This window comes from Salmo salar, chromosome ssa13 (genome assembly GCF_905237065.1).
Source record: "Salmo salar chromosome ssa13, Ssal_v3.1, whole genome shotgun sequence".
Classification (NCBI taxonomy): domain Eukaryota; kingdom Metazoa; phylum Chordata; class Actinopteri; order Salmoniformes; family Salmonidae; genus Salmo; species Salmo salar.
The window spans coordinates 102,238,170-102,264,633 of record NC_059454.1 but is presented as its reverse complement, the minus strand read 5'-3'; the positions used below and the strand labels follow the sequence as shown (position 1 = coordinate 102,264,633).

The following is a 26,464-nucleotide window of genomic DNA, read 5'->3' as shown; positions in this document are numbered from 1 at the left end:
TGTTTCAACATTATCTCAATGAAGAGTTTGGCATTCGACTAGCCATGTGCAGTTACAAGCCTGCTAGAGTTAGCGACAGGCGGACAAGCAATATCCACCGTCGTAGTACAGATGAAACCTGTTTTAGAAAACCCTGACTAGATCTAGTTTCAATAGTAGTATACCCTTTAGGCCAAGCCCTCAAAAACAACAACAACGTCTATGAGACGAGGGTGTGACAGACAGTAGATGAGAGAAACCGGAACTGAGAATAGAGTGTCGTGTGACAAGAGGAAGAGAAGCCTAGGCGAGCGTATTGCATAGTGGAGGTTAGTAAGTTTGTTAGCTAGCCAGCCCCACTTTCTGCCTGTCGGGGGAGACTGCGATAAAGCAGCCTGGGGGAGCAGTGGAAGAATAGAATACAAGTCATCAACACCAGCCATCAGAGGGCTGACTTTCCCCATATAAACAAAAGTACTAGATTGAGTGTATCCGTCAAATTTCTGTGGTCTGAGGAGCTTTTCCCATTCTACTAGACCTAATTATATGGTTGTCGCCTTCTCCCTTAGGTGCTCAGAATAACCTCACTGTCTCTCTAAACTTTCGTAACATAATAACTCTGACATGGCAACACAATCACTCCAGCATGCCGGTCTACACTACAGTGGGGAGTAGTTAAACGTCAGAAGGAATAGGTGGACAGGGCGAGAGAGAGAAAATGAGAGAGAGAGAGCGAGAGAAAATTAGAGAGAGCGAGAGAAAATGAGAGAGAGCGAGAGAAAAATGAGAGAGAGCGAGAAAATGAGAGAGAGAAAATGAGAGAGAGAGAAAGAGAGAAAGAGAAAGAGAGAAAGAGAATGAGAGAGAAATAAAATGAGAGAAAGAGAAAGTAAATGAAAGAGTAAATGAGATAGAGCGAGAGAAAGAAAATGAAAGTAAATGAAAGAGAGAGTAAATGCGAGAGAGAGAGAGAGAGAGAGAGAGCGAGTAAATGAAAGAAAGAGAGGGAGTAAATGAAAGCGAGAGAGTAAATGAAAAAGAGAGACTGCTGCAGGGTGCATATCAGAGACCTTCTGGGGTGTGTTTGAGAGAGATAGAGACATAGAGAACTAAAAATCAACAAGTCAACAGCCTGCTGAGGTCAGTGTATGAACATCCAGGTCAGGGGTAGGCTATAGGAAAACAGCCTGCTGAGGTCAGTGTATGAACATCCAGGTCACTGTATGAACATCCAGGTCAGTGTATGAACATCCAGGTCAGTGTATGAACATCCAGGTCAGGGGTAGGCTATAGGAAAACATAACTACATGACTGTGGCTTCAAGCCAAATTCAAGCAAAACTGCTATCAAGGCTTTTCCGGATTATGACTAAGAATATATTCTCCTTAAAATTACGTGTCGATGCATATTTACACTTTACAGATTAAACTGCCAGATACAGAACCATGTTTACACTTTGAAGCAAAATTGAAAAAGGGTAATTTGGAATGAAAATGAGTCATTTTTTGAGTACTCTGTAAACCGGGCCAAACAGATAGCAGTTTCACATCTTGCACAGATGAGCTGACCTCTGCAAGTGGAGGTGTCAAATAGGTTTTAAAGCTAAAAATACACAGACTGTTGGACATCTAGTTAAACAACCACCACAACAACTGTATAACTGCTTAACATGACATTAAGACTGTGATCAAGGAGAGATGGGTCTAAGTAGGCTGGTTCTGCTCTAACGTAAGAGCAGACTATGCTTCAACTCAGGTCACTGTACACCACTTGCTACCTACCGCCAAACATTGCACACTACCTTGGCAAGAAGCACAATGCTCAAATACTGCTGCGTTAGTCTTTGACTAATCAAATCATTCATTTATTAAATAATTAGTCTAATGAATCTGCTTACAGCCTCTCCAGGCCCAGATTACCCAAGTCACAAAACAAGCTTGATTTACTGCCACGGTGGCTAGGCTGGTTACACACGTGCGGAATCCCAAATCGACTCTTCGCTTGCCATTGCCAGACGTTCTATCGGGTGTCTATCGTTCTATCGGGTGTTGCAGTGTCCCATATCCAGTAAGCATCAAACCCACAACCTCAGTTTACATTTACCGCTTGATGACGTACAATGGCGCCGTCTATGTCAAGACAAAATGAGAACCCCGTCTGCAGTAAACAATGACCTGAGTTGTAGTTACACAAAACCCTCAAGAGAAGTAAACCTGAGAGACTGTGCCAGTGAAAAAGAGGTCAGAGGAGATATGTGTGGATTTCACTCCCTCCTCATTGAAACCTCTTCCTTGTGCTTCTGTCTGCGCTGAAAAGGTTGACTTTTATAGGTTAGGGCTTGTTTTGATGTTTGTTGTAGGGGAAATAAGAGCAAAACGTGATGTACTTCAGGCCCTGTAGGGCAGGAGATCGTCTCTGTGGGCAATTTTTGTATGTATTTTTTTTTCACATTCTAGTCATTTAGCAGACTTGCAGTTATAGTGCATTCATCTTAAAGAGATTCTCCAGTACTTTTGTATACTTTTCAGCCAGTAGTTCTGAAAATAGCACTCACGAGCCAAAAGTGGTCCGCAACAGTTGTGTACTTCGTCATCACGTCATTGTTCTCGAGCCTCTGTAGCATGCACAAAGAGAATTAAAAAAACTCCTGTGCTTAGCCTCACCTCACAACCTCATTGGACAATGCTGTGCCGATCTGATCCCGCCTTCCACTTCAACCTTGAAACCCTCATTGGACATCATTCCACCTGTCAATCAACATTGTCCCTCAAGCTTGGTTGCAGCTAATTGCCATTGTTGTACAGACTATTATGTCAAGCAAGAGATTGTCATCATGTCATTTATACAATGCAAAAGGTATAACATACTTAGACTATGTTTGCATCCAATGACCTACTCCTTTAAAGTCACCTAATGATTATATATAGGCCTAGCATTTGTCTACACGATGAATGATGATCACTGGCAATCAACTGCAGTTTTGGCTTTACCCCATATAATGGAATACCTGCTGTGTGCAGATATAATGACAAAAGGTGGACGGATACAGAAATGATTTGAATGGGATGGTTAAAACAAAGATAAGAAAATATCGCCCTATCTAAAAATGAAGTGGGTGAAAGTTTGCAGTATACATTTCTCTAGCGCATCAACCGTGTGTGTTGACTCCGTGATTCACGCCTGGTAAAAACAGTCTATTCAGCAATATATTCCAAAAGTCAAACAAAATCCACCAGTGACACCATTTAGTAGATTCAGGTTGTGAGCATAGTGTTTCTGATTGGTTGACTATTGTCTTTTAATGTATTCGTCTGGCTACAAAGCCATGTTTAGCACACATTTTATCAGGAAGTCTTTTTGTATTATGTTTGCTTCCAGAGAAATGTAGTCTGTTGAAAGAAATTAAACTACAAATGCGGTCTAATAGATCTAACTTTAATTTTCAAATGTTTTGTAATTTAGGATGCATGGATTTGATCAACGTATTCCATGCATTTTTGCTGTTATCAAAACAACTAATGGTAAGGTCACGTAGCCAGGCAATCCCACTCGCTTTAGATCGCGCGCTACCTACATAAGATGAATGACCATATCTCGTGTGCACTAAATTATTCCAGGTTAGAACGTAAGGATTGTGTGCTTTCTCTGCTGGGAGAAGACTGAAGATGGTTTAAGACAGACAGACAGAGACAGACAGACAGACAAAGTCGGAAGTTAACATACACCTTAGCCAAATACATTTAAATTCCTGACATTTAATCATAGTAAGAATTCCCCGTCTTAGGTCAGTTAGGATCACCACTTTATTTTAAGAATGTGAAATGTCAGAATAATAGTAGAGAGAATGATTTATTTCAGCTTTTATTTCTTTTATCACATTTCCAGTGGGTCAGAAGTTCACATACACTCAATTAGTATTCGGTAGCATTGCCTTTAAATTGTTTAACTTCGGTCAAACATTTTGGGAAGCCTTCCACAAGCTTCCACAATAAGTTGGGTGAATTTTGGCCCATTCCTCCTGACAGAGCTGGTGTAACTGAGTCAGGTTTGTAGGCCTCCTTGCTCGCACACACTTTTTCAATTCTGCCCACGAATTTTCTATGGGATTGAGATCAGGGCTTTATGATGGCCACTCCAATACCCTGACTTTGTTGTCCTTAAGCCATTTTGCCACAACTTTGGAAGTATGCTTGGGGTCATTGTCCATTTGTCCATGATGCTGCCACCACCATGCTTCACTGTGGGGATGTTGTTCTCGGGGTGATAAGAGGTGTTGGGTTTGCGCCAGACATAGCATTTTCCTTGATGGACAAAAAGCTCAATTTTATCTGACCAGAGTACCTTCTTCCATATGTTTGGGGAGTCTCCCACATGCCTTTTGGCGAACACCAAACCTGTTTGCTTATTTTTTCTTCATACAATGACTTTTTTTTCTGGCCACTCTTCTGTAAAGCCCAGCTCTGTGGAGTGTACGGCTTAAAGTGGTCCTATGGACAGATACTCCAATCTCCGCTGTGGAGCTTTGCAGCTCCTTCAGGGTTATCTTTGGTCTCTTTGTTGCCTCTCTGATTAATGCCCTCCTTGCCTGGTCCGTGAGTTTTGGTGGGCGGCCCTCTCTTGGCAGGTTTGTTGTGGTGCCATACGTGGGATGTTCTAAGTTTCAGATTTTTTTTTATAACCCAACCCTGATCTGTACTTCTCCACAACTTTGTCCCTCACCTGTTTGGAGAGCTCCTTGGTCTTCATGGTGCCCCTTGCTTAGTGGTGTTGCAGACTCTGGGGCCTTTCATAACAGGTGTATATATACACTGAGATCATGTGACACTTAAATAAAGTCCACCTGTGTGCAATCTAACTAATTATGTGACTTCTGAAGGTAATTGCTTGCACCAGATCTTTTTTAGGGGCTTCATAGCAAAGGGGGTGAATACATGCACGCACCACTTTTCAGTTGTTGTTTTTTATTTTTATTTTATTTAAACAAGTTGTTTTTTTAATTTCACTTCACCAATTTGGAATATTTTGTGTATGTCCATTACATGGAATCCAAATAAAAATCGATTTAAATTACAGGTTGTAATGCAACAAAATAGGAAAACACCAAGGGGGATGAATACTTTTACAAGGCACTGTACAGGAGAGGGCTGAGAACGCACCCTTGTGGGGCCCCAGTGTTGAGGATCAGCGGGGTGGAGATGTTTCCTACCTTCACCACCTGGGGGCGGCCCGTCAGAAAGTACAGGACCCAGTTGCACAGGGCGGGGTCGAGACACGGGGTCTCGAGCTTCATGACGAGTTTGGAGGGTACTATGGTGTTAAATGCTGAGCTGTAGTCAATGAACAGCATTCTTACATAGGTATTCCTCTTGTCCAGATGGGTTAGGGCAGTGTGCAATGTGATGGCGATTGCATCGTCAGAGGACCTATTGGGGCGGTAAGCAAATTGGAGTGGGTCTCGGGTATCAGGTAGGGTGGAGGTGATATGGTCTTTGACTTGTCTCTCAAAGCACTTCATGATGACAGAAGTGAGTGCAATGGGGCGATAGTCATTTAGTTCAGTTACCTAAGCTTTCTTGGGAACAGGAACAATGGTGGCCATCTTGAAGCATGTGGGGACAACAGACTGGGATAGGGATTGGTTGAATATGTCCGTAAACACACCAGCCAGCTGGTTTGCGCATGTTCTGAAGGCGCGGCTAAGGATAGCGTCTGGGCCGGCAGCCTTGCGAGGGTTAACATGTTTAAATATTTTACTCACGTTGGCCACGGAGAAGGAGAGCCCGCAGGTTTTGGAAAGCGGGTCGTGTCAGTGGCACTGTATTTATTGTCCTCAAAGCGAGCAAAGAAGTTGTTTAATTTGTCTGGATTAGGACATGCTCCGCTTTCTGTGTGAGGAAAGGTAGTACTCTACAGGTGTTGTAGAGCATAAACCTGCAGGAGAGAGTCAATGTCTTGATGTTTGCAGAGAATGACTAGGTGTTGTCCAGGATCACACCAAGACACTAATGACAGGCCGGACACTAGTCTTGTGTTCAGAGAATGACTGGGTGTTGTCCAGGATCACACCAAGACACTCATGTCAGGCCGGACACTAGTCTTGTGTTCAGAGAATGACTGGGTGTTGTCCAGGATCACAGCAAGACACACGTCAGGCCGGACACTAGTCTTGTGTTCAGAGAATGACTGGGTGTTGTCCAGGATCACACCAAGACACTCATGTCAGGCCGGACACTAGTCTTGTGTTCAGAGAATGACTGGGTGTTGTCCAGGATCACACCAAGACACTCATGTCAGGCCGGACACTAGTCTTGTGTTCAGAGAATGACTGGGTGTTGTCCAGGATCACACCAAGACACTCATGTCAGGCCGGACACTAGTCTTGTGTTCAGAGAATGACTGGGTGTTGTCCAGGATCACACCAAGACACTCATGTCAGGCCGGACACTAGTCTTGTGTTCAGAGAATGACTGGGTGTTGTCCAGGATCACACCAAGACACTCATGTCAGGCCGGACACTAGTCTTGTGTTCAGAGAATGACTGGGTGTTGTCCAGGATCACACCAAGACACTCATGTCAGGCCGGACACTAGTCTTGTGTTCAGAGAATGACTGGGTGTTGTCCAGGATCACACCAAGACACTCATGTCAGGCCGGACACTAGTCTTGTGTTCAGAGAATGACTGGGTGTTGTCCAGGATCACACCAAGACACTCATGTCAGGCCGGACACTAGTTTTGTGTTAAGAGAATGACTGGGTGTTGTCCAGGATCACACCAAGACACTCATGTCAGGCCGGACACTAGTCTTGTGTTCAGAGAATGACTGGGTGTTGTCCAGGATCACACCAAGACACTCATGTCAGGCCGGACACTAGTCTTGTGTTCAGAGAATGACTGGGTGTTGTCCAGGATCACACCAAGACACTCATGTCAGGCCGGACACTAGTCTTGTGTTCAGAGAATGACTGGGTGTTGTCCAGGATCACACCAAGACACTCATGTCAGGCCGGACACTAGTCTTGTGTTCAGAGAATGACTGGGTGTTGTCCAGGATCACACCAAGACACTCATGTCAGGCCGGACACTAGTCTTGTGTTCAGAGAATGACTGGGTGTTGTCCAGGATCACACCAAGACACTCATGTCAGGCCGGACACTAGTCTTGTGTTCAGAGAATGACTGGGTGTTGTCCAGGATCACACCAAGACACTCATGTCAGGCCGGACACTAGTCTTGTGTTCAGAGAATGACTGGGTGTTGTCCAGGATCACACCAAGACACTCATGTCAGGCCGGACACTAGTCTTGTGTTCAGAGAATGACTGGGTGTTGTCCAGGATCACACCAAGACACTCATGTCAGGCCGGACACTAGTCTTGTGTTCAGAGAATGACTGGGTGTTGTCCAGGATCACACCAAGACACTCATGTCAGGCTGGACACTAGTCTTGTGTTCAGAGAATGACTGGGTGTTGTCCAGGATCACACCAAGACACTCATGTCAGGCCGGACACTAGTCTTGTGTTCAGAGAATGACTGGGTGTTGTCCAGGATCACACCAAGACACTCATGTCAGGCCGGACACTAGTCTTGTGTTCAGAGAATGACTGGGTGTTGTCCAGGATCACACCAAGACACTCATGTCAGGCCGGACACTAGTCTTGTGTTCAGAGAATGACTGGGTGTTGTCCAGGATCACACCAAGACACTCATGTCAGGCCGGACACTAGTCTTGTGTTCAGAGAATGACTGGGTGTTGTCCAGGATCACACCAAGACACTCATGTCAGGCCGGACACTAGTCTTGTGTTCAGAGCCAGTGTTGGTTCTGATGGAGGCTGGGGCCAGTCTGTGATATGGGCGTTGTGTGGATTTGGATGAACGGTGGAGTCTGGGCCCTTTGCTGTCAACAGCAGTCACAGGACATGGACGTGTGTTAGGTATGTGGTTTTCAAAGTAGGTTGTTGTGAAGAGCTATAGGAACACAGGCTCATTGTAATGGCTGGAATGGAATAAACACAACGATAAACACATCAAGCATATTGAAACCACAATTTGACTCCATTCCAGCCATTACAAGACAGTCCTCCTATAGCTCCTCCCACCAGCCTCCACTGGTGGTGAGTGTCATGCACCCAGATGTGTGTCAGCGGCAGGGTTTCAGTTAGCCGGTAATTGCTTGCTTTTGGCCTTTTTTTGACTATATTTTGTTTTTATTCCAGCCAAATTGACCGGAGAAAAAAACCAATCCCATTGCAAAATAATGCTTTTTATTCATTGATGGAAATACATTTACCCGACATGCTTATCGGTCTATAGGTTAATTTGCACATTTTAGTGTAATTAAAATTGGCGTGTGTGTATTTTCTTATTTATACAACACTATCACAGGCATACAGAGCCTATTTTGAGCGGGATGTCTGCTCAGTTGTGTAAGTACTTAAGTAAAAAAAATACTTTGAAGTACTACTTAACTCGTTTTTTTGGAGGCATCTGTAATTTACTTTTTATATTTTGGACAACTTTTACGTCACTACATTCCTAAAGAAAATATTATACTTTTTACTCCACACATTTTCCTTGACACCCAAAAGTACTCATTACATTTTGAATACTTAGCAGGACAAGAAAATGGTCCAATTTACTCACTTATCAAGAGAACATCCCTGTTCATCCCTATTGCCTCTGGCCTGGCGGACTCACTAAACACAAATGCTTTGTTTGTAAATGATGTCAGTGTTGGAGTGTGCCCCTGGCTATCTGGTAAAAAAAAATTCTGCTGTCTAATTGGAAATAATTTATACTTTTACTTTTGATACTTAGGCATATTTTAGCAATTAAATGTACTTTTCTGTATTTTTTTCTATTTTATTAGGATTCCCATTAGTTGTTGCAAAAGCAGCAGCTACTCTTCCTGGGGTCGACACAAAACATGACATAATACAGAACATTAATAGACAAGAACAGAACTACATAAAAAAAATGTAAAGGCACACGTAGCCTACATACCAACACATACACACAAACTATCTAGGTCAAATAGGGAAGAGGCGCTGTGCCGTGAGGTGTTGCTTTATCTGTTTTTTGAAACCAGGTTGGCTCTTAACTTGAACAATATGAAACGGAAAAGGAGTTCCATGCAATAATGGCTCTATATAATACTGTACCCTTTAATGAATTTGTTCTGGATTTGAGGACTGTGAAAAGACCCCTTGTGGCATGTCTGGTGGGGTAAGTGTGTGCGTGAGTGAGTGAGTGAGTGAGAGAGAGAGTGTATGTATGTATTCAATATATACATTCACTCACTCACTCACTCACTCACTCACTCACTCACTCACTCACTCACTCACGCACTCACCCCACCAGACATGCCACAAGGGGTCTTGTATATATATATATACACACACACACACACACACACACACACACACACACACACACACACACACACACACACACACACACACACACACACACACACACACACACACACACACACACACACACACACACACACAGCTCAAAAAAATTAAGGGAACTAAAATAACACATCCTAGATCTGAATGAATGAAATAATCTTATTAAATACTTTTTTCTTTACATAGTTGAATGTGCTGACAACAAAATCACACAAAAAATAAATCAATGGAAATCCAATTTATCAACCCATGGAGGTCTGGATTTGGAGTCACACTCAAAATTAAAGTGGAAAACCACACTACAGGCTGATCCAACTTTGATGTAATGTCCTTAAAACAAGTCAAAATGAGGCTCAGTAGTGTGTGTGGCCTCCACGTGCCTGTATGACCTCCCTACAACGCCTGGGCATGCTCCTGATGAGGTGGCGGATGGTCTCCTGAGGGATCTCCTCCCAGACCTGGACTAAAGCATCCGCCAACTCCTGGACAGTCTGTGGTGGATGGAGCGAGACATGATGTCCCAGATGTGCTCAATTGGATTCAGGTCTGGGGAACGGGCGGGCCAGTCCATAGCATCAATGCCTTCCTCTTGCAGGAACTGCTGACACACTCCAGCCACATGAGGTCTAGCATTGTCTTGCATTAGGAGGAACCCAGGGCCAACCGCACCAGCATATGGTCTCACAAGGGGTCTGAGGATCTCATCTCGGTACCTAATGGCAGTCAGGCTACCTCTGGCGAGCACATGGAGGGCTGTGCGGCCCCCCAAAGAAATGCCACCCCACACCATGACTGACCCACCGCCAAACCGGTCATGCTGGAGGATGTTGCAGGCAGCAGAACGTTCTCCACGGCGTCTCCAGACTCTGTCACGTCTGTCACATGTGCTCAGTGTGAACCTGCTTTCATCTGTGAAGAGCACAGGGCGCCAGTGGCGAATTTGCCAATCTTGGTGTTCTCTGGCAAATGCCAAATGTAAGCACAACCCCCACCTGTGGACGTCGGGCCCTCATACCACCCTCATGGAGTCTGTTTCTGACCGTTTGAGCAGACACATGCACATTTGTGGTCTGCTGGAGGTCATTTTGCAGGGCTCTGGCAGTGCTCCTCCTGCTCCTCCTTGCACAAAGGCGGAGGTAGCGGTCCTGCTGCTGGGTTGTTGCCCTCCTATGGCCTCCTCCACGTCTCCTGATGTACTGGCCTGTCTCCTGGTAGCGCCTCCATGCTCTAGACACTAGGCTGACAGACACAGCAAACCTTCTTGCCACAGCTCGCATTGATGTGCCATCCTGGATGAGCTGCACTACCTGAGCCACTTGTGTTGGTTGTAGACTCCGTCTCATGCTACCACTAGAGTGAAAGCACCGCCAGCATTCAAAAGTGACCAAAACATCAGCCAGGAAGCATAGGAACTAAGAAGTGGTCTGTGGTCACCACCTGCAGAACCACTCCTTTATTGGGGGTATCTTGCTAATTGCCTATAATTTCCACCTGTGGTCTATTCCATTTGCACAACAGCATGTGAAATTTATTGTCAATCAGTGTTGCTTCCTAAGTGCACAGTTTGATTTCACAGAAGTGTGATTGACCTGGAGTTACATTGTGTTGTTTAAGTGTTCCCTTTATTTTTTTGAGCAGTAATATATATATATATATATATATATATATATATATATATATATATACACATACATATATCAGAGCTGTGTGTACGTTGACTACGCAAACAATTTGGGATTTTCAATACATTGTTTCTTACAAAAAGACAAAGTGATGCAGTCAGTCTCTCCTCAACTCTTAGCCAAGAGAGAATGGCATGTATAGTATTTAAAATCAGCCCTTTGATTACATTGAAGAGCAAGACGTGCCACTCTGTTCTTGGCCAGATGCAGCTTAACTAGGTCTTTCCTTGCAGCACTCGACCGGACAATAATCAAGCTTTTAGGAGTGTGGTGTCAAAAAAAGCAGAGCTTTTTATAATTACAGACAGACCTCTCCCCATCTTTACAACCACTGAATCTCTGTTTTGACCATGACAGTTTACAATCTAAGGTAACACCAAGTAATTTAGTCTCCTCAACTTGTTCAACAGCCACACCATAACATTACCAGATTCAGCTGAGGTCTAGAACTTAGGGAATGATTTGTACCAAATTTCAATGCTCTTAGTTTTAGAGATGTTCAGTTTATTACTGGCCACCCATTCCAAAACAGACCAGAAGTCTTTGTTAAGGATTTCAGTGACTTCATTAGTTGTGGTTGCTGATACGTACGTGGCTGAATCATCAGCATACATGGACACACATGCTTTGTTTAATGCCAGTGGCAGGTCATTGGTAAAAATAGAAAAGAGTACGGGGCCTAAAAAACTTCCCTGCGGTATGCCACACTTTACCTAGAAAAGCTTCCATTAAAAGAAAACCCTTTAAGTTCTATTAGAAAGAGATCTCTGAATCCACGCTATTGAAGGGGGTTCACCTAGGGGTCATGATAGGGGCTGTACCAAATGTTTGATGTATTATAATAATTGATTATGTTGTATTAATAGAAGGGGAGGGGTTATAAGACCCCTCCCTCCTTACATTTATAGGGTCCTAGACTACAGATTAACAATATAAATACATTATGAGGTTTAATATTGTTTCACAGTACTTTTCTAGTCTCTCTGCCTCTTATGAAGAAACTGTCTGAGAAATGTGTGACTGTGAAGACAGAACTCCGCAGGGGAGTGTAAGAGATAGGAGACTAGTCAGACATCCCACCATAAATCAACTTTGACATTTACTGCTAAGCTTTTAGATAACACTAAAAGCCTTGTTTATATAGCTGTGTAGGCATGGTTTTGGTCTCATAAGTAAAAGGAAATGACGTAGGCAGTGACATCACTAAGGCTGGACTTCGGGTTAAATAAAAGCAACTTGGGAACCTTTATTTTGCAGAACTTACTCAGAAACATGAGTCATGTTCCTGTTGTCAACTTCTGTCTGCAATTGCATTAATAAAGGTTTTTGAATGATTTAATTAAAGATGGCAGCAAGCTGATCGGTCTGCTTTTAGAACCAGTAAAGGCAGCTTTACACCTCTTGGGAACGGAATTACTTTGGCTTCCCTCCAGGCCTGAGGACAAAGACTTTCCTCTAGGCTCAGATTATAGATATGACAGATAGGAGTGGCTATAGAGTCAGCCACCATCCTCAGTAGCTTTCCTTCTAAATTGTCAATGCCAGGTGGTTTGTCATTATTGATCGATAACAATCATTTTTCCACCTCTCCCACACTAACTTTACAGAATTCAAACTTGCAATGCTTTTCTTTCATTATTTCTTTTTTCTTCATGAATACAATGGCTCACTGTTCATTGTTGGCTGCCTTAGTTTGCCCACTTTGCCAATGAAGTAATCATAAAAATTATTGTCAACATCAAATGGTTTTGTGATGAATAAACCATCTGATTCAATGAAAGATGGAGTTGAATGTCTTTCTGGCCATAATTTCATTTAAAAAGTACTCAAATGTTTTTCCACCATTCTTTATATCATTGATCTTGGCATCATAACAGTTTCTTCTTTTTGTTGAATTTATCATTTCTCAATTTGCAGTAAGTCAGCCAGTCAGATGTGCAGCCAGACTTTTGCCCCATCTCTTTCAACCATACAGATCTTAAATTCCTCATCAATCCAAGGAGCCTTAACAGTTCTAACAGACAGTTTTTTAACAGGTGCATGTTTATCAATAATTGTAAGAAGCAATTTCATAAATTCATCAAGAGCAGCGTCTGGATGCTCCTTATTAAATCACATCAAACCTACATGTTTTTAACATCATCTACATAAGTCACAGCAAAATATTTTGTATTATCTCTTATACACTATTTTAGGCCCAGCTGTTGAAACTTTGGCTTTTCCTGGATATAGCCACTATAATTGTGATCACTGCACCCAATGAGTACAGATACAGCTTTAGAACAAAGTTCTACAGTATTAGTAAAAATATGATCGATACATGTGGATGATCTTGTTCCTATAGTGTTTGTAAACACCCTGTCAGGTTGATTAATAACATGAACCAGATTACAGGCACTGGTTACAGTGAGAAGCTTCCTCTTGAGTGGACAACTTGATGAAAACCAGTCAATATTCAGGTCCCCAAGAAAGTAGACCTCTGTTTACATCACATACACTATCAAGTATATTCAGATACTATTTAGATACTGAGTGTTAGCACTATGTGGCCTATAGCAACACCCCAAAAGAAAAGGCTTTAGATGTGCCAGGTGAACTTGCAACCACAACACTTCAATAACATATTCTCTAAGCATTACAGGGTTATAGCTCTGAATATATACAGCAACACCTCCCCCATAAGTGTTCCTGTCTCTTCTATAGATGTTATATCCTTCTATTGCTAAAATTGTATCAAATGAATGATCTAAGTGAGTCTCAGAAATGGCTAATATATGAATGTTATCAAGTTATTGATTTCATGAATCTTATTTCTAAGGCTACCTATATTAATATGGTCTATTTTCAGCCCTTTGCTGGGTAGCTTATCAGAGACAGACATAATATGGAAAAGAGCAAACAAAGCAAGATAAAAAATATACATTCAGCAGTCCATTACTCAGTTGGTGTGTGTAAGTAAATATATATATATGTTGCGGGGTTGAAGCTAGGAACTCACAGGCTTGGCTCTCTTATCCCTTCCAGGCTTCTGGGAGGGAGGGTGGACAATGAGAGAGTCATAACGGATGTAAGCATTGTCCCCATGCGCTCTGGCAGCTTTCATGGCCGGGAAAAGTTCTTTCCTCTTTTGGCTTAAGTATGAGTGTAAGTATAAACAGTGCCTTTGGGAAGTATTCAGACCCCTTGACTTTGTCCACATTTTTATAGGATACAAACTAATTCTAAAAATGATTAAATCTTTTTTTTATCAATCTAGACACAATACCCCATAATGGCAAAGCAAAAGCAGGTTTTTAGAAATTGTTAATTTATAAAATAAAATAAATGGAAATATCATATTTACATAAGTTTTCAGACCCTTTACTCACTACTTTGTTCAAGCACCTTTGGCAGTGATTACAGCCTCGAGTCTTCTTTGGTATGACACTACAAGCTTGGCACACCAGTATTTCGGGAGTTTCTCCAATTCTTCTCTGCAGATCCTCTCAAGCTCTGTCAGGTTGGATGGGGAGCGTTGCTGCACAGCTATTATCAGGTCTCTCCAGAAATGTTCGATCGGGTTCAAGTCCAGGCTCTGGCTGGGCCATTCAAAGACATTCAGAGACTTGTCCCGAAGCCACTCCTGCGTTGTCTTGGCGTGTGCTTAGGGTCGTTGTCCTGTTGGAAGGTGAACCTCCAACAGGACAATGACCAGTCTGAGGTCCTGAGCGCTCTGCAGCAGGTTTTCGTCAAGGATCTCTGTACTTTGCTCCGTTCATCTTTACCTCGATCCTGACTAGTCTCCCAGTCCCTGCCGCCGAAAAACATCACCACAGCATGATGCTGCCACCACGATGCTTCACAGTAGGGATGGTGCCAGGTTTCCTCCAGACGTGACGCTTGGCATTCAGGCCAAATATTTAAACCAGAGAATCTTGTTTCTCATGGTCAGAGTCTTTAGGTGCCTTTTGGCAAACTCCAAGCGGGCTGCCATGTGCCTTTTACTGAGGAGCGGCTTCCTTCTGGCCACTCTACAATAAAAATACCTGATTGGTGAGGTGCTGCAGAGATGGTTGTCCTTCTGGAAGGTTCTCCATTCTCCATAGAGGAACTCTGGAGCTGTGTCAGAGTGACTGTCGGGGGCAAAAAAGTGTTAAATCAAAATATATTAGATTCTTCAAAGTAGCCACCCTTTGCGTTGATTACAGCTTTGCACACTCTTGACATTCTCTCAACCAGCTTCATGAGGAATCCTTTTCCAACAGTCTTGAAAGAGTTTCCACATATGCTGAGCACTTGTTGGCTGCTTTTCAACTCATCCCAAACAACCTCAATTGGCTTGAGGTTGGGTGATTGTGGAGGCCAGGTCATCTGATGCAGCACTCCATCACTCTCCTTCTTGGTCAAATAGCCCTTACACAGCCTGAAGGTGTGTTCTGGTCATTGTCCTGTTGAAAAACAAATGAGTCCCACTAAGCCCAAACCAGATGGGATGGCATATCGCTGCAGGATGCTGTGGTAGCAATGCTGGTTAAGTGTGCCTTGAATTCTAAATAAATCACCAACAGTGTCACCAGCAAAACATCCCCACACCATCACACCTCCTCCTCCATGCTTCATGGTGGGAACCACACATGCTGAGAATCCATTCACCTACTCTGCCTCTCACAAAGACACAGCAGTTGGAACCAAAAATCTAACATTTGGACTCATCTGACCAAAGGACAGATTTCCACCAGTCTAATGTCCATTGCTCGTGTTTCTTGGCCCAAGCAGGTCTCTTATTCTTATTGGTGTCCTTAAGTAGTGGTTTCTTTGCAGCAATTCGACCAAGGCCTGATTCACGCAGTCTCCTCTGAACAGTTGATGTTGAGATGTGCATGTTATTTGAACTCTGAAGCATTTATTTGGGCTGCAATTTCAGAGGCTGTTAACTCTAATGAATTTATCCTCTGCAGCAGAGGTAACTCTGGGTCTTCCTTTCTTGTGGCGGTCCTTATGAGAGCCAGTTTCATCATAGCGCTTGATGGTTTCTGCGACTGCACTTGAAGAAACTTTCAAAGTTCTTGAAATTTTCCGTATTGACTGACCTTCATGGTCTTAAAGTAACGATTTACTGTCGTTTCTCTTTGCTTATTTTAGCTGTTCTTGCCATAATATGGACTTGGTCTTTTACCAAATAGAGTCATCTTCTGGCCCTTATACCACTCCTATCTTCTCACAACACAACTGATTGGCTCTAACGCATTAAGGAAAGAATTTCACAAATTAACTTAAGGCACACTTGTTAAATGAAATGCATTCCAGGTGACTACCTCATGAAGCTGGTTGAGGGAATGCCAAGAGTGTGCTAAGCTGTCATCAAGGCAAAGGGTGGCTATTTGAAGAATCTCAAATATAAAATATATTTTGATTTGATTTGTTTAACACTTTTTTGGTTACTGCATGATTCCATGTGTGTTATTTCGTAGTTTTGATGTCTTCACTATTATTCTACAATGTAGAAAATAGTAAAAATAAAGAAAAATCCTTGAATGAGTAGGTGTGTCCAAACTTTTGACTGGTACAGTACGTAAATAAGGTGTTTCTGTTTATTCTCTGTAATACATCTGCAAACATTTCTGAAAATCTGTTTTCGCTTTGTCATTATGGGGTATTGTGTGTAGATTGCTCAGGATTCTATTTTTTTTTTAGAATAACTCTAACGTAACAAAATGTGGGTCTGGATACTTTCCGAAGGCACTCTATATAAGTGCATGTAAAACCAAATACTTTTACTCAAGTAGCATTTTACTGGGTGACTTTTACTTGAGTCATTTTCTATTAAGGTATCTTTACTTTTACTTAAGTATGACAATTGGGTACTTCTTCCACCACTGTTTCTGCTGCAGCTCCTCAGCTGGTTACTGCTGGAGTAAAACATGTTATTTTATAAGTCCAGTCATTGCGTAACAATTCTAAAATGCAATCGCTTGTTAAAAACTGTTTCCATGGCCACAATTAAAAAGAGCTACTGGTTTTATTTGGTAATTGAAGCGCGCCTCCCATTCACCATTCAAGTGTAGTCAACGGTAGACAGGCTATCAGTCCGTCACCCACCACTTTACAATGTGAGTTATGCATTTTGAAAACATACTTAAAGCGGCAATATGTAACTTTTTGGGCGACCCGACCCAATTTACATAAAAATATGAGTTATAGATTTGTCACTCTCATTGAAAGCCAGTCTAAGAAGCGGTAGATCTGTTCTACGTGCACTATTTCTATGCTTCCTGTTCTTAAGTTTTGTTTTTTACTTTCGGTTTTGTACACCAGCTTTAAAAACAGATGAAAATACAATATTTTTGGTTATAGAAAAGACATTTCACAGTGGTTTAGATGGTACAATAATTCTCTACACAGTGCTTGTTTTGGGACAAACTGAAATTAGGTAAACTATTAGAATTTTTGCAACCAAGAAATGGCACAGCGATTTCTGCATATTGTACCTTTAAATTGTTTGAAATATGAATATTTAACTTCACATTATGAGGCATGTCTCTTATCTTTATAAAAACAGTAGAAAATATCCTGATGAAAATCCAGGTTATTTTAATTGCATTCATCTCTCTACTCAGCTCCTTTTCTATTGGTCTTGACTTGAACTGTTGCTAGTGAAGTGCGACATTGTATCAAATAAATCAACTGGGAGTCCTGAAGCTGACACTAGCGAATTTGAAACACTATCAGCTAGCCTATTCCGAGGTTTTTGGCAAGAGTGTGTTCAGGTATTTTAGGACATTTCCACTTGATTTTTGGGATCATCAGATCATGATATTTTGGTCTTTCACACCAACGCTTGGTGATTATTGAGGGAAAGATTGTTGGAAAGATTTATAAAATATTGTGAGGAACTATTATCATTTGCAAAACAGATATCGTTGACTTACTGTGTGAGCTGAAGAAAACATTTTTGAGAAGCTCAGCTTATTAGTGGTGGAAGTGGTGAGTTAAGACAATCAGAAAATCAGGACATCCCCAAATGGGCAGTTTCTTACATTCGCTCGCAGCAGACTAGTTACTTCTATGCGTGCTCAGGTGCGTGCTCAGGCGCAGGCGCGTGCTCAAGCATGCGCTCCCAGAAATGTATGTAACCAAATGACAGGGATTAACAGTACATTTACTACTGGTTACATATGTAATGGGGAATTAATGAAAATAAACAAAGTGCAAACAATTCACATGAAACAATGAGTGCGCAAGAATTGACGGGAGACAGCTGAGCGCATTCTGGAGAGCTGAGAGACGTGCCTATATCTCCGCCACACACTCCTCCCCTTCTTGGGTCAACATTTAAAATTATACTCAAGACACCATCTCAAAATATATTTTAGATGCTTTTCACTGACAGCTAATCAGCTAGGCCTATTGCCATGTGGGCTTCCCAAATAGACACAGGCCTACAAGCTTGTGATGTCACAGTCCACAGCTCATTTTGTAAAGAAGCTAATGATTCTCCATTCCTCTGTGGCCAAGTGATGCTCTCTGGTGAAGTATTTTGGATGATTTTATTTATTTTCTGTATAGACAGGAGTAATTATATAAATATATTTTTTACTTTAGGGCCTTTTAGACATGCTGCCTATGAAAGACTTCCTCATGACATTCCTCCTGTTCTATTGGTTTTCATATCAACTTTCTTTCGTTGTGCAGAAGCCAAAGGCCCAATCCTAGTCATATTACCAACCCATCCTAGTCATATTACCAACCCATCCTAGTCATATTACCAACCCATCCTAGTCATATTACCAACCCATCCTAGTCATATTACCAACCCATCCTAGTCATATTACCAAAACATCCTAGTCATATTACCAACCCATCCTAGTTATATTACCAACCCATCCTAGTCATATTACCAACCCATCCTAGTCATATTACCAACCCATCCTAGTCATATTACCAACCCATCCTAGTCATATTAACAACCCATCCTAGTCATATTACCAACCCATCCTAGTCATATTAACAACCCATCCTAGTCATATTACCAACCCATCCTAGTCATATTACCAACCCATCCTAGTCATATTAACAACCCATCCTAGTCATATTACCAACCCATCCTAGTCATATTACCAACCCATCCTAGTCATATTAACAACCCATCCTAGTCATATTACCAACCCATCCTAGTCATATTAACAACCCATCCTAGTCATATTACCAACCCATCCTAGTCATATTACCAACCCATCCTAGTCATATTACCAACCCATCCTAGTCATATTACCAACCCATCCTAGTCATATTACCAACCCATCCTAGTCATATTACCAACCCATCCTAGTCATATTACCAACCCATCCTAGTCATATTAACAACCCATCCTAGTCATATTACCAACCCATCCTAGTCATATTACCAACCCATCCTAGTCATATTACCAACCCATCCTAGTCATATTAACAACCCATCCTAGTTGTTTTATCTTTAGAGTCATTCTTTCTAAGATTCTAACAGAGATTTTCATCTCTGTCACATATGGAATCAAATTTCAATGAAATGTATTCATAAAGCCCTTTTAGTAACATCATCAGAAGTCACAAAGTGCTGCACAGAAACCCAGCCTAAAACCCCAAACAGCAAGCAATGCAGAAGCACGGTGGCTAGGAAGAACTCCCTAGGAAGAAACCTAGCGAGGAACCAGGCTCTGAGAGGTGGCCAGTCCTCTTCTGGCTGTGCCGGGTGGAGATTATAACAACACATTGCCATTAAGGCCAGATTGTTCGCCAAGACGTTCAAATGTTCATAATGACCAGCTGGGTCAAATAATAATCACAGTGGTTGTAGAAGGTGCAACAGGTCAGTACATCAGGAGTAAATGTCACTTGGCTTTTCATAGCTGGGCATTCAGAGGTTGAAATAGCAGGTGCGGTAGAGAGAGAGTGTGGTGTGCTGTTTTGAATGGCATGTTCCCGCAAATTGCATTTTGTCAAATGTTTGAAAATGGCATGTTATTTCGTGTTTCATTACAGGAGTTGCATGTTCCGTTAAGAAGCATTACCATAACCTAAATGGTATCTGCAATTCTGGCCACCGTGGGTAGACACCCTAATGGGCAACGCACCCAATGCATACGAGTCCGGTAAATTTCTCAAATGGCCGGTAAATTAAAATCTTCCCAGTTACATTGTTCGGCGTCACATTTCCCTTGCGGAAACCCTGGTGTGTGTGGATCTGGATCACCAAGAGGACACTCCAGGCACCTGAAGCCTGCGGGCAGTGGTTTCTGGGCCCTGTTGTGTCAACAGCAGTCACAAACAAGGAAAAGGGTGGGGAGGGTGTGTGTGTTTGTCTACTGGTGTAGTCCTATGCTGTGGCCTAAGCATTTTAAATGAATCTGGCACAAACCTGAACCACACAGTCTATCGACACTAGAAACCATCACTAATGTGTTTTAGCCAAAAGTTAAGGCTAACGAAACAATCACGTAAGTGTTTTAGCCAAAAGTTAAGGCTAACGAAACAATCACGTAAGTGTTTTAGCCAAACGTTAAGGCTAACGAAACAATCACGTAAGTGTTTTAGCCAAACGTTAAGGCTAACGAAACAATCACTAATGTGTTTTAGCCAAACGTTAAGGCTAACAAAACAATCACTAATGTGTTTTAGCCAAACGTTAAGGCTAACGAAACAATCACGTAAGTGTTTTAGCCAAACGTTAAGGCTAACGAAACAATCAGGTAAGTGTTTTAGCCAAACGTTAAGGCTAACGAAACAATCACGTAAGTGTTTTAGCCAAACGTTAAGGCTAACGAAACAATCACGTAAGTGTTTTAGCCAAACGTTAAGGCTAACGAAACAATCACGTAAGTGTTTTAGCCAAACGTTAAGGCTAACAAAACAATCACGTAAGTGTTTTAGCCAAACGTTAAGGCTAACGAAACAATCACGTAAGTGTTTTAGCCAAACGTTAAGGCTAACGAAACAATCACTAATGTGTTTTAGCCAAACGTTAAGGCTAACGAAACAATCACGTAAGTGTTTTAGCCAAACGTTAAGGCTAACGAAACAATCACGTAAGTGTTTTAGCCAAACGTTAAGGCTAACGAAACAATCACATAAGTGTTTTAGCCAAACGTTAAGGCTAACGAAACAATCACGTAAGTGTTTTAGCCAAACGTTAAGGCTAACGAAACAATCACGTAAGTGTTTTAGCCAAACGTTAAGGCTAACGAAACAATCACGTAAGTGTTTTAGCCAAACGTTAAGGCTAACGAAACAATCACATAAGTGTTTTAGCCAAACGTTAAGGCTAACGAAACAAGCGCTGAAGTGGTTTGGTTAAAGGCCAGCGATGATGCTTTAGAGTTACAGTCAGAGACAGAGACAGGGGACCACAGTGAACAAAACGGCAAAGTCTCATAAACCTGCCCACACTTTAATACCTCAAACAAGCACAGAGGGGAAAATAGCATGTCTATTATCTCGTTCCCAAACTAAGCACTACTAACCCGATGCAGTATGTGTCAGTCCTTGTTTATGGCTTTAGTTCCACTCAACGTTGTTCATGCTTTATTAAATAATCTCCTTTGGAGCAGAAAAACATTGAGCACTGGCTCACTCACCGCATGCCTTGGCCGCGTCGATGCACAGCTCCTCAGCCACATAGTCTCCTGCCGGGTAGGTGAGGTCTTGGCTGTTGGCTCCGCCCTGGCCCAGGTGGTACAGGTGCACCCTCAGACAGGGAGGTGGAGCTACTTCCTGTTCTTGTTTGGTCTCGGAGACAGGAAGTGGGTTCAGGATGCAGCCGTTCTGATTGGACGAGGGACATAATGCAGACTCCATGTCCATCACTGCAATCCATTGAGAGATGGAGAGGGGAAGACATAGCAGGAAAGGGAGAGAAATACGGTGTAGAGGGGAGGAGAGAGGAGAAAGAGAGTACAGGGAGCGAGAGAGAAAGAGGTGGTGGGGGAGGGGCAGAGGGGAGAGTCAGCAGTCAGTTGAGTGTCATGATTATGACACGTGTCATTAGTGAGCTATAAACATGAACTGCTCTGCATTGTTTACAGTTTGTTATAGCCTATGCTGAGAATAGAATTTACAGACATGGGGTTTTTCTGGATCCAAAATGGACTTAGGTGGTGGGCTTCGCAGGGGGTGTGGCAAATGGCACAGTCACACCGGCTTGTCGACGTGGCTAGATTTTAGAGAACTCCCATCTTGGCGATGTACAAACATTTTTAAGCCAATCAGAATGAGTTTTTCCACACAAAAAGGCTTTATTACAGAAAGAAATACTCCAGTTTCATTAGCTGTCCGGGTGGCTGGTCTCAGACAATCCCGCAGGTGAAGAAGCCAGATGTAGAGGTCCTGGGCTGGCGTGGTTACACGTGGTCTGCGGTTGTGAAGCCAGGTTGGATGTACTGCCAAATTTTCTAAACCGACGCTGGAGGCGACTTATGGTAGAGAAATTAACATTAAATTCTCTGGCAACAGCTCTGGTGGACATTCCTGGAGTCCGCATAACAATTGCACGCGCCCTCAAAACATCTATGGCATTGTGTTGTGTGACAAAACATTTCAGAGTGGGCTTTTATTGTTCCAGCAGAAGATGCACCTGTGCAAATGCTCATGCTGTTTAATCAGATTCTTGATATTGTCTTGGCAAAAGACAAATACTCACTAACAGGGATGTAAACACATTGCTGCACAAAATCTGAGAGAAATAAGCTATTTGTGCCAATGGAAAATTTCTGGAATCTTGTATGTCAGCTCATGAAACCAACACTTTACATTTATATTTCAGTACACATATTCTGGGATGGATCTGACAGGACATTTTGCAGTTTCAAAGCTAATTTGCACAAACATTAAATCAATACTGCTAAATGTATTGTTTTTGGAATTTTCAAATCTCCCTGTCTAGCTTTTATTTAGCTGATTGTTAGATCTACAAAAAAAAAAAAAAAAAAAAAAAAAATTGTATATATATATACACACACATACATACATACATACATACATACATACATACATACATACATACATACACACACACATATACACTGCTCAAAAAAATAAAGGGAACACTTAAACAACACAATGTAACTCCAAGTCAATCACACTTCTGTGAAATCAAACTGTCCACTTAGGAAGCAACACTGATTGACAATACATTTCACATGCTGTTGTGCAAATGGAATAGACAACAGGTGGAAATTATAGGCAATTAGCAAGACACCCCCAATAAAGGAGTGGTTCTGCAGGTGGTGACCACAGACAACTTCGCAGTTCCTATGCTTCCTGGCTGATGTTTTGGTCACTTTTGAATGCTGGCGGTGCTTTCACTCTAGTGGTAGCATGAGACGGAGTCTACAACCCACACAAGTGGCTCAGGTAGTGCAGCTCATCCAGGATGGCACATCAATGCGAGCTGTGGCAAGAAGGTTTCCTGTGTCTGTCAGCGTAGTGTCCAGAGCATGGAGGCGCTACCAGGAGACAGGCCAGTACATCAGGAGACGTGGAGGAGGCCGTAGGAGGGCAACAACCCAGCAGCAACCCGCCTTTGTGCAAGGAGGAGCAGGAGGAGCACTGCCAGAGCGCTGCAAAATGACCTCCAGCAGGCCACAAATGTGCATGTGTCTGCTCAAACGGTCAGAAACAGACTCCATGAGGGTGGTATGAGGGCCCGACATCCACAGGTGGGGGTTGTGCTTACAGCCCAACACCGTGCAGGACGTTTGACATTTGCCAGAGAACACCAAGATTGGCAAATTCGCCACTGGCGCCCTGTGCTCTTCACAGATGAAAGCAGGTTCACACTGAGCACATGTGACAGACGTGACAGAGTCTGGAGACGCCGTGGAGAACGTTCTGCTGCCTGCAACATCCTCCAGCATGACCGGTTTGGCGGTGGGTCAGTCATGGTGTGGGGTGGCATTTCTTTGGGGGGCCGCACAGCCCTCCATGTGCTCGACAGAGGTAGCCTGACTGCCATTAGGTACCGAGATGAGATCCTCAGACCCCTTGTGAGACCATATGCTGGTGCGGTTGGCCCTGGGTTCCTCCTAATGCAAGACAATGCTAGACCTCATGTGGCTGGAGTGTGTCAGCAGTTCCTGCAAGAGGAAGGCATTGATGCTATGGACTGGCCCGCCCGTTCTCCAGACCTGAATCCAATTGAGCACATCTGGGACATCATGTCTCGCTCCATCCACCAACGCCACGTTGCACCACAGACTGTCCAGGAGTTGGCGGATGCTTTAGTCCAGGTCTGGGAGGAGATCCCTCAGGAGACCATCCGCCACCTCATCAGGAGCATGCCCAGGCGTTGTAGGGAGGTCATACAGGCACGTGGAGGCCACACACACTACTGAGCCTCATTTTGACTTGTTTTAAGGACATTACATCAAAGTTGGATCAGCCTGTAGTGTGGTTTTCCACTTTAATCTTGAGTGTGACTCCAAATCCAGACCTCCATGGGTTGATAAATTGGATTTCCATTGATTATTTTTGTGTGATTTTGTTGTCAGCACATTCAACTATGTAAAGACAAAAGTATTTAATAAGATTATTTCATTTATTCAGATCTAGGATGTTTTATTTTAGTGTTCCCTTTATTTTTTTGAGCAGTATACACACACACACACACACACACACACACACACACACACACACACACACACACACACACACACACACACACACACACACACACACACACACACACACACACACACACAGTTGAAGTCGGAAGTTTACATACACCTCAGCCAAATACATTTATACTCAGTTTTTCACAATTCCTGACATTTAATCCTAGTAATCACCACTTTACTTTAAGAATGTGACATGTCAGAATAATAGTAGAGAGAAATATTTCTTTCTTTCATCACATTCCCAGTGGGTCAGAAGTTCACAATCAATTAGTATTTGGTAGCATTGCCTTTAAATTGTTTAACTTGGGTCAAACGTTTTGGGTAACCTTCCACAAGGTTACCACAATAAGTTGGGTGAATTTTGTCCCATTCCTCCTGACAGAGCTGGTGTAACTGAGTCAGGTTTGTAGGCCTCCTTGCTCGCACACACTTTTTCAGTTCTGCCCACAAATTGTCTATAGGATTGAGGTCAGGGCTTTGTGATGGCCACTCCATTACCTTGACTTTGTTGTCCTTAAGCCAATTTGCCATGACTTTGGAAGTATGCTTGGGGTAATTGTCCATTTGGAAGACCCATTTGCGACCAAGCTTTATCTTCCTGACTGATGTCTTGAGATGTGGATATATTGAAGCAACAATTTTCCTACCTCATGATGCCATCCATTTTGTAAAGTGCACCAATCCCTCCTGCAACAAAGCACCCCCACAACATGATGCTGCCATCCCCTTGCTTCACGGTTGGGATGGTGTTCTTCGGCTTGCAAGCCTCCCCCTTTATCCTCCCAACATAACGATGGTCATTTTGGCCAACAGTTCTATTTTTGTGTCATCAGACCAGAGGACATTTCTCCAAAAAGTACGATCTTTGTCCCCATGTGCAGTTGCAAACCGTAGTCTGGCTTTTTTATGGTGGTTTTGGAGCAGTGGCTTCCTCCTTGCTGAGCAGCCTTTCAGGTTATGTTGATATGCGGCGGCAGGTAGCCTAGTGGTTAGAGCGTTGGACTAATAACCGAAAGGCTGCAAGATCGAATCCCCGAGCCGGCAAGGTAAAAATCTGCCCCTGAACAAGGCAGTTCCAAGGCAGTTCCAGTTCCAACAAGGCACTGTTCCTAGGCCATCATTGAAAATAAGAATTTGTTCTTAATTGACTTGCCTAGTTAAATAAAGATAACATATAGGACTCTTTTTACTGTGGATATAGATACTTTTGTACCCGTTTCCTCCAGCATCTTCACAAGGTCCTTTGCTGTTGTTCTGGGATTGATTTGCACTTTTCGTACCAAAGTACGTTCATCTCTAGGAGACAGAACGCATCTCCTTCCTGAGCGGTATAACGGCTGCGTTGTCCCATGGTGTTTATACTTGCGTACTATTGTTTGTACAGATTAACGTGGTACCTTCAGGCGTTTGGAAATTGCTCCCAAGGATGAACCAGACTTGTGGAGGTCTACAATTTATTTTCTGAGGTCTTGGCTGATTTCTTTTGATTTTCCCATGATGTCAAACAAAGAGGCACTGAGTTACACATGCACAGGTACATCTCCAATTGACTCAAATGATGTCAATTAGCCTATCAGAAGCTTCTAAAGCCATGACATCATTTTCTGGAATTTTCCAAGCTGTTTATAGGCACAGTCAACTTAGTGTATGTAAACTTCTGACCCAAATAATCTGTCTATACATTATTTTTTTTTTAAATGACTTGTGTCATGCTCAATGTAGATGTCCTAACCGACTTGTCAAAACTATAGTTTGTTAACAAGAA

General features: G+C 42.7%; 1 protein-coding gene across 5 annotated transcripts in view; it reads right to left on the bottom strand.

Moving 5' to 3' along the window:
- LOC106568442 (tyrosine-protein kinase JAK2) overlaps positions 1–26,464 on the bottom strand; it is a 95,918-nt gene that overhangs the window by 46,024 nt on the left and 23,430 nt on the right. For 4 of the 5 annotated variants that reach the window (XM_014138772.2, XM_014138774.2, XM_014138773.2 and 1 more), the window contains exon 2: positions 21,664–21,891. The exons of the other annotated variant lie outside the window; for it this stretch is intronic. In XM_014138772.2, coding sequence (XP_013994247.1) covers positions 21,664–21,889 — 226 coding nt within the window. In that variant the 5' untranslated portion in view covers positions 21,890–21,891. The remainder of the gene's footprint in view (positions 1–21,663; positions 21,892–26,464) is intronic. 5 annotated transcript variants of the gene reach the window in all.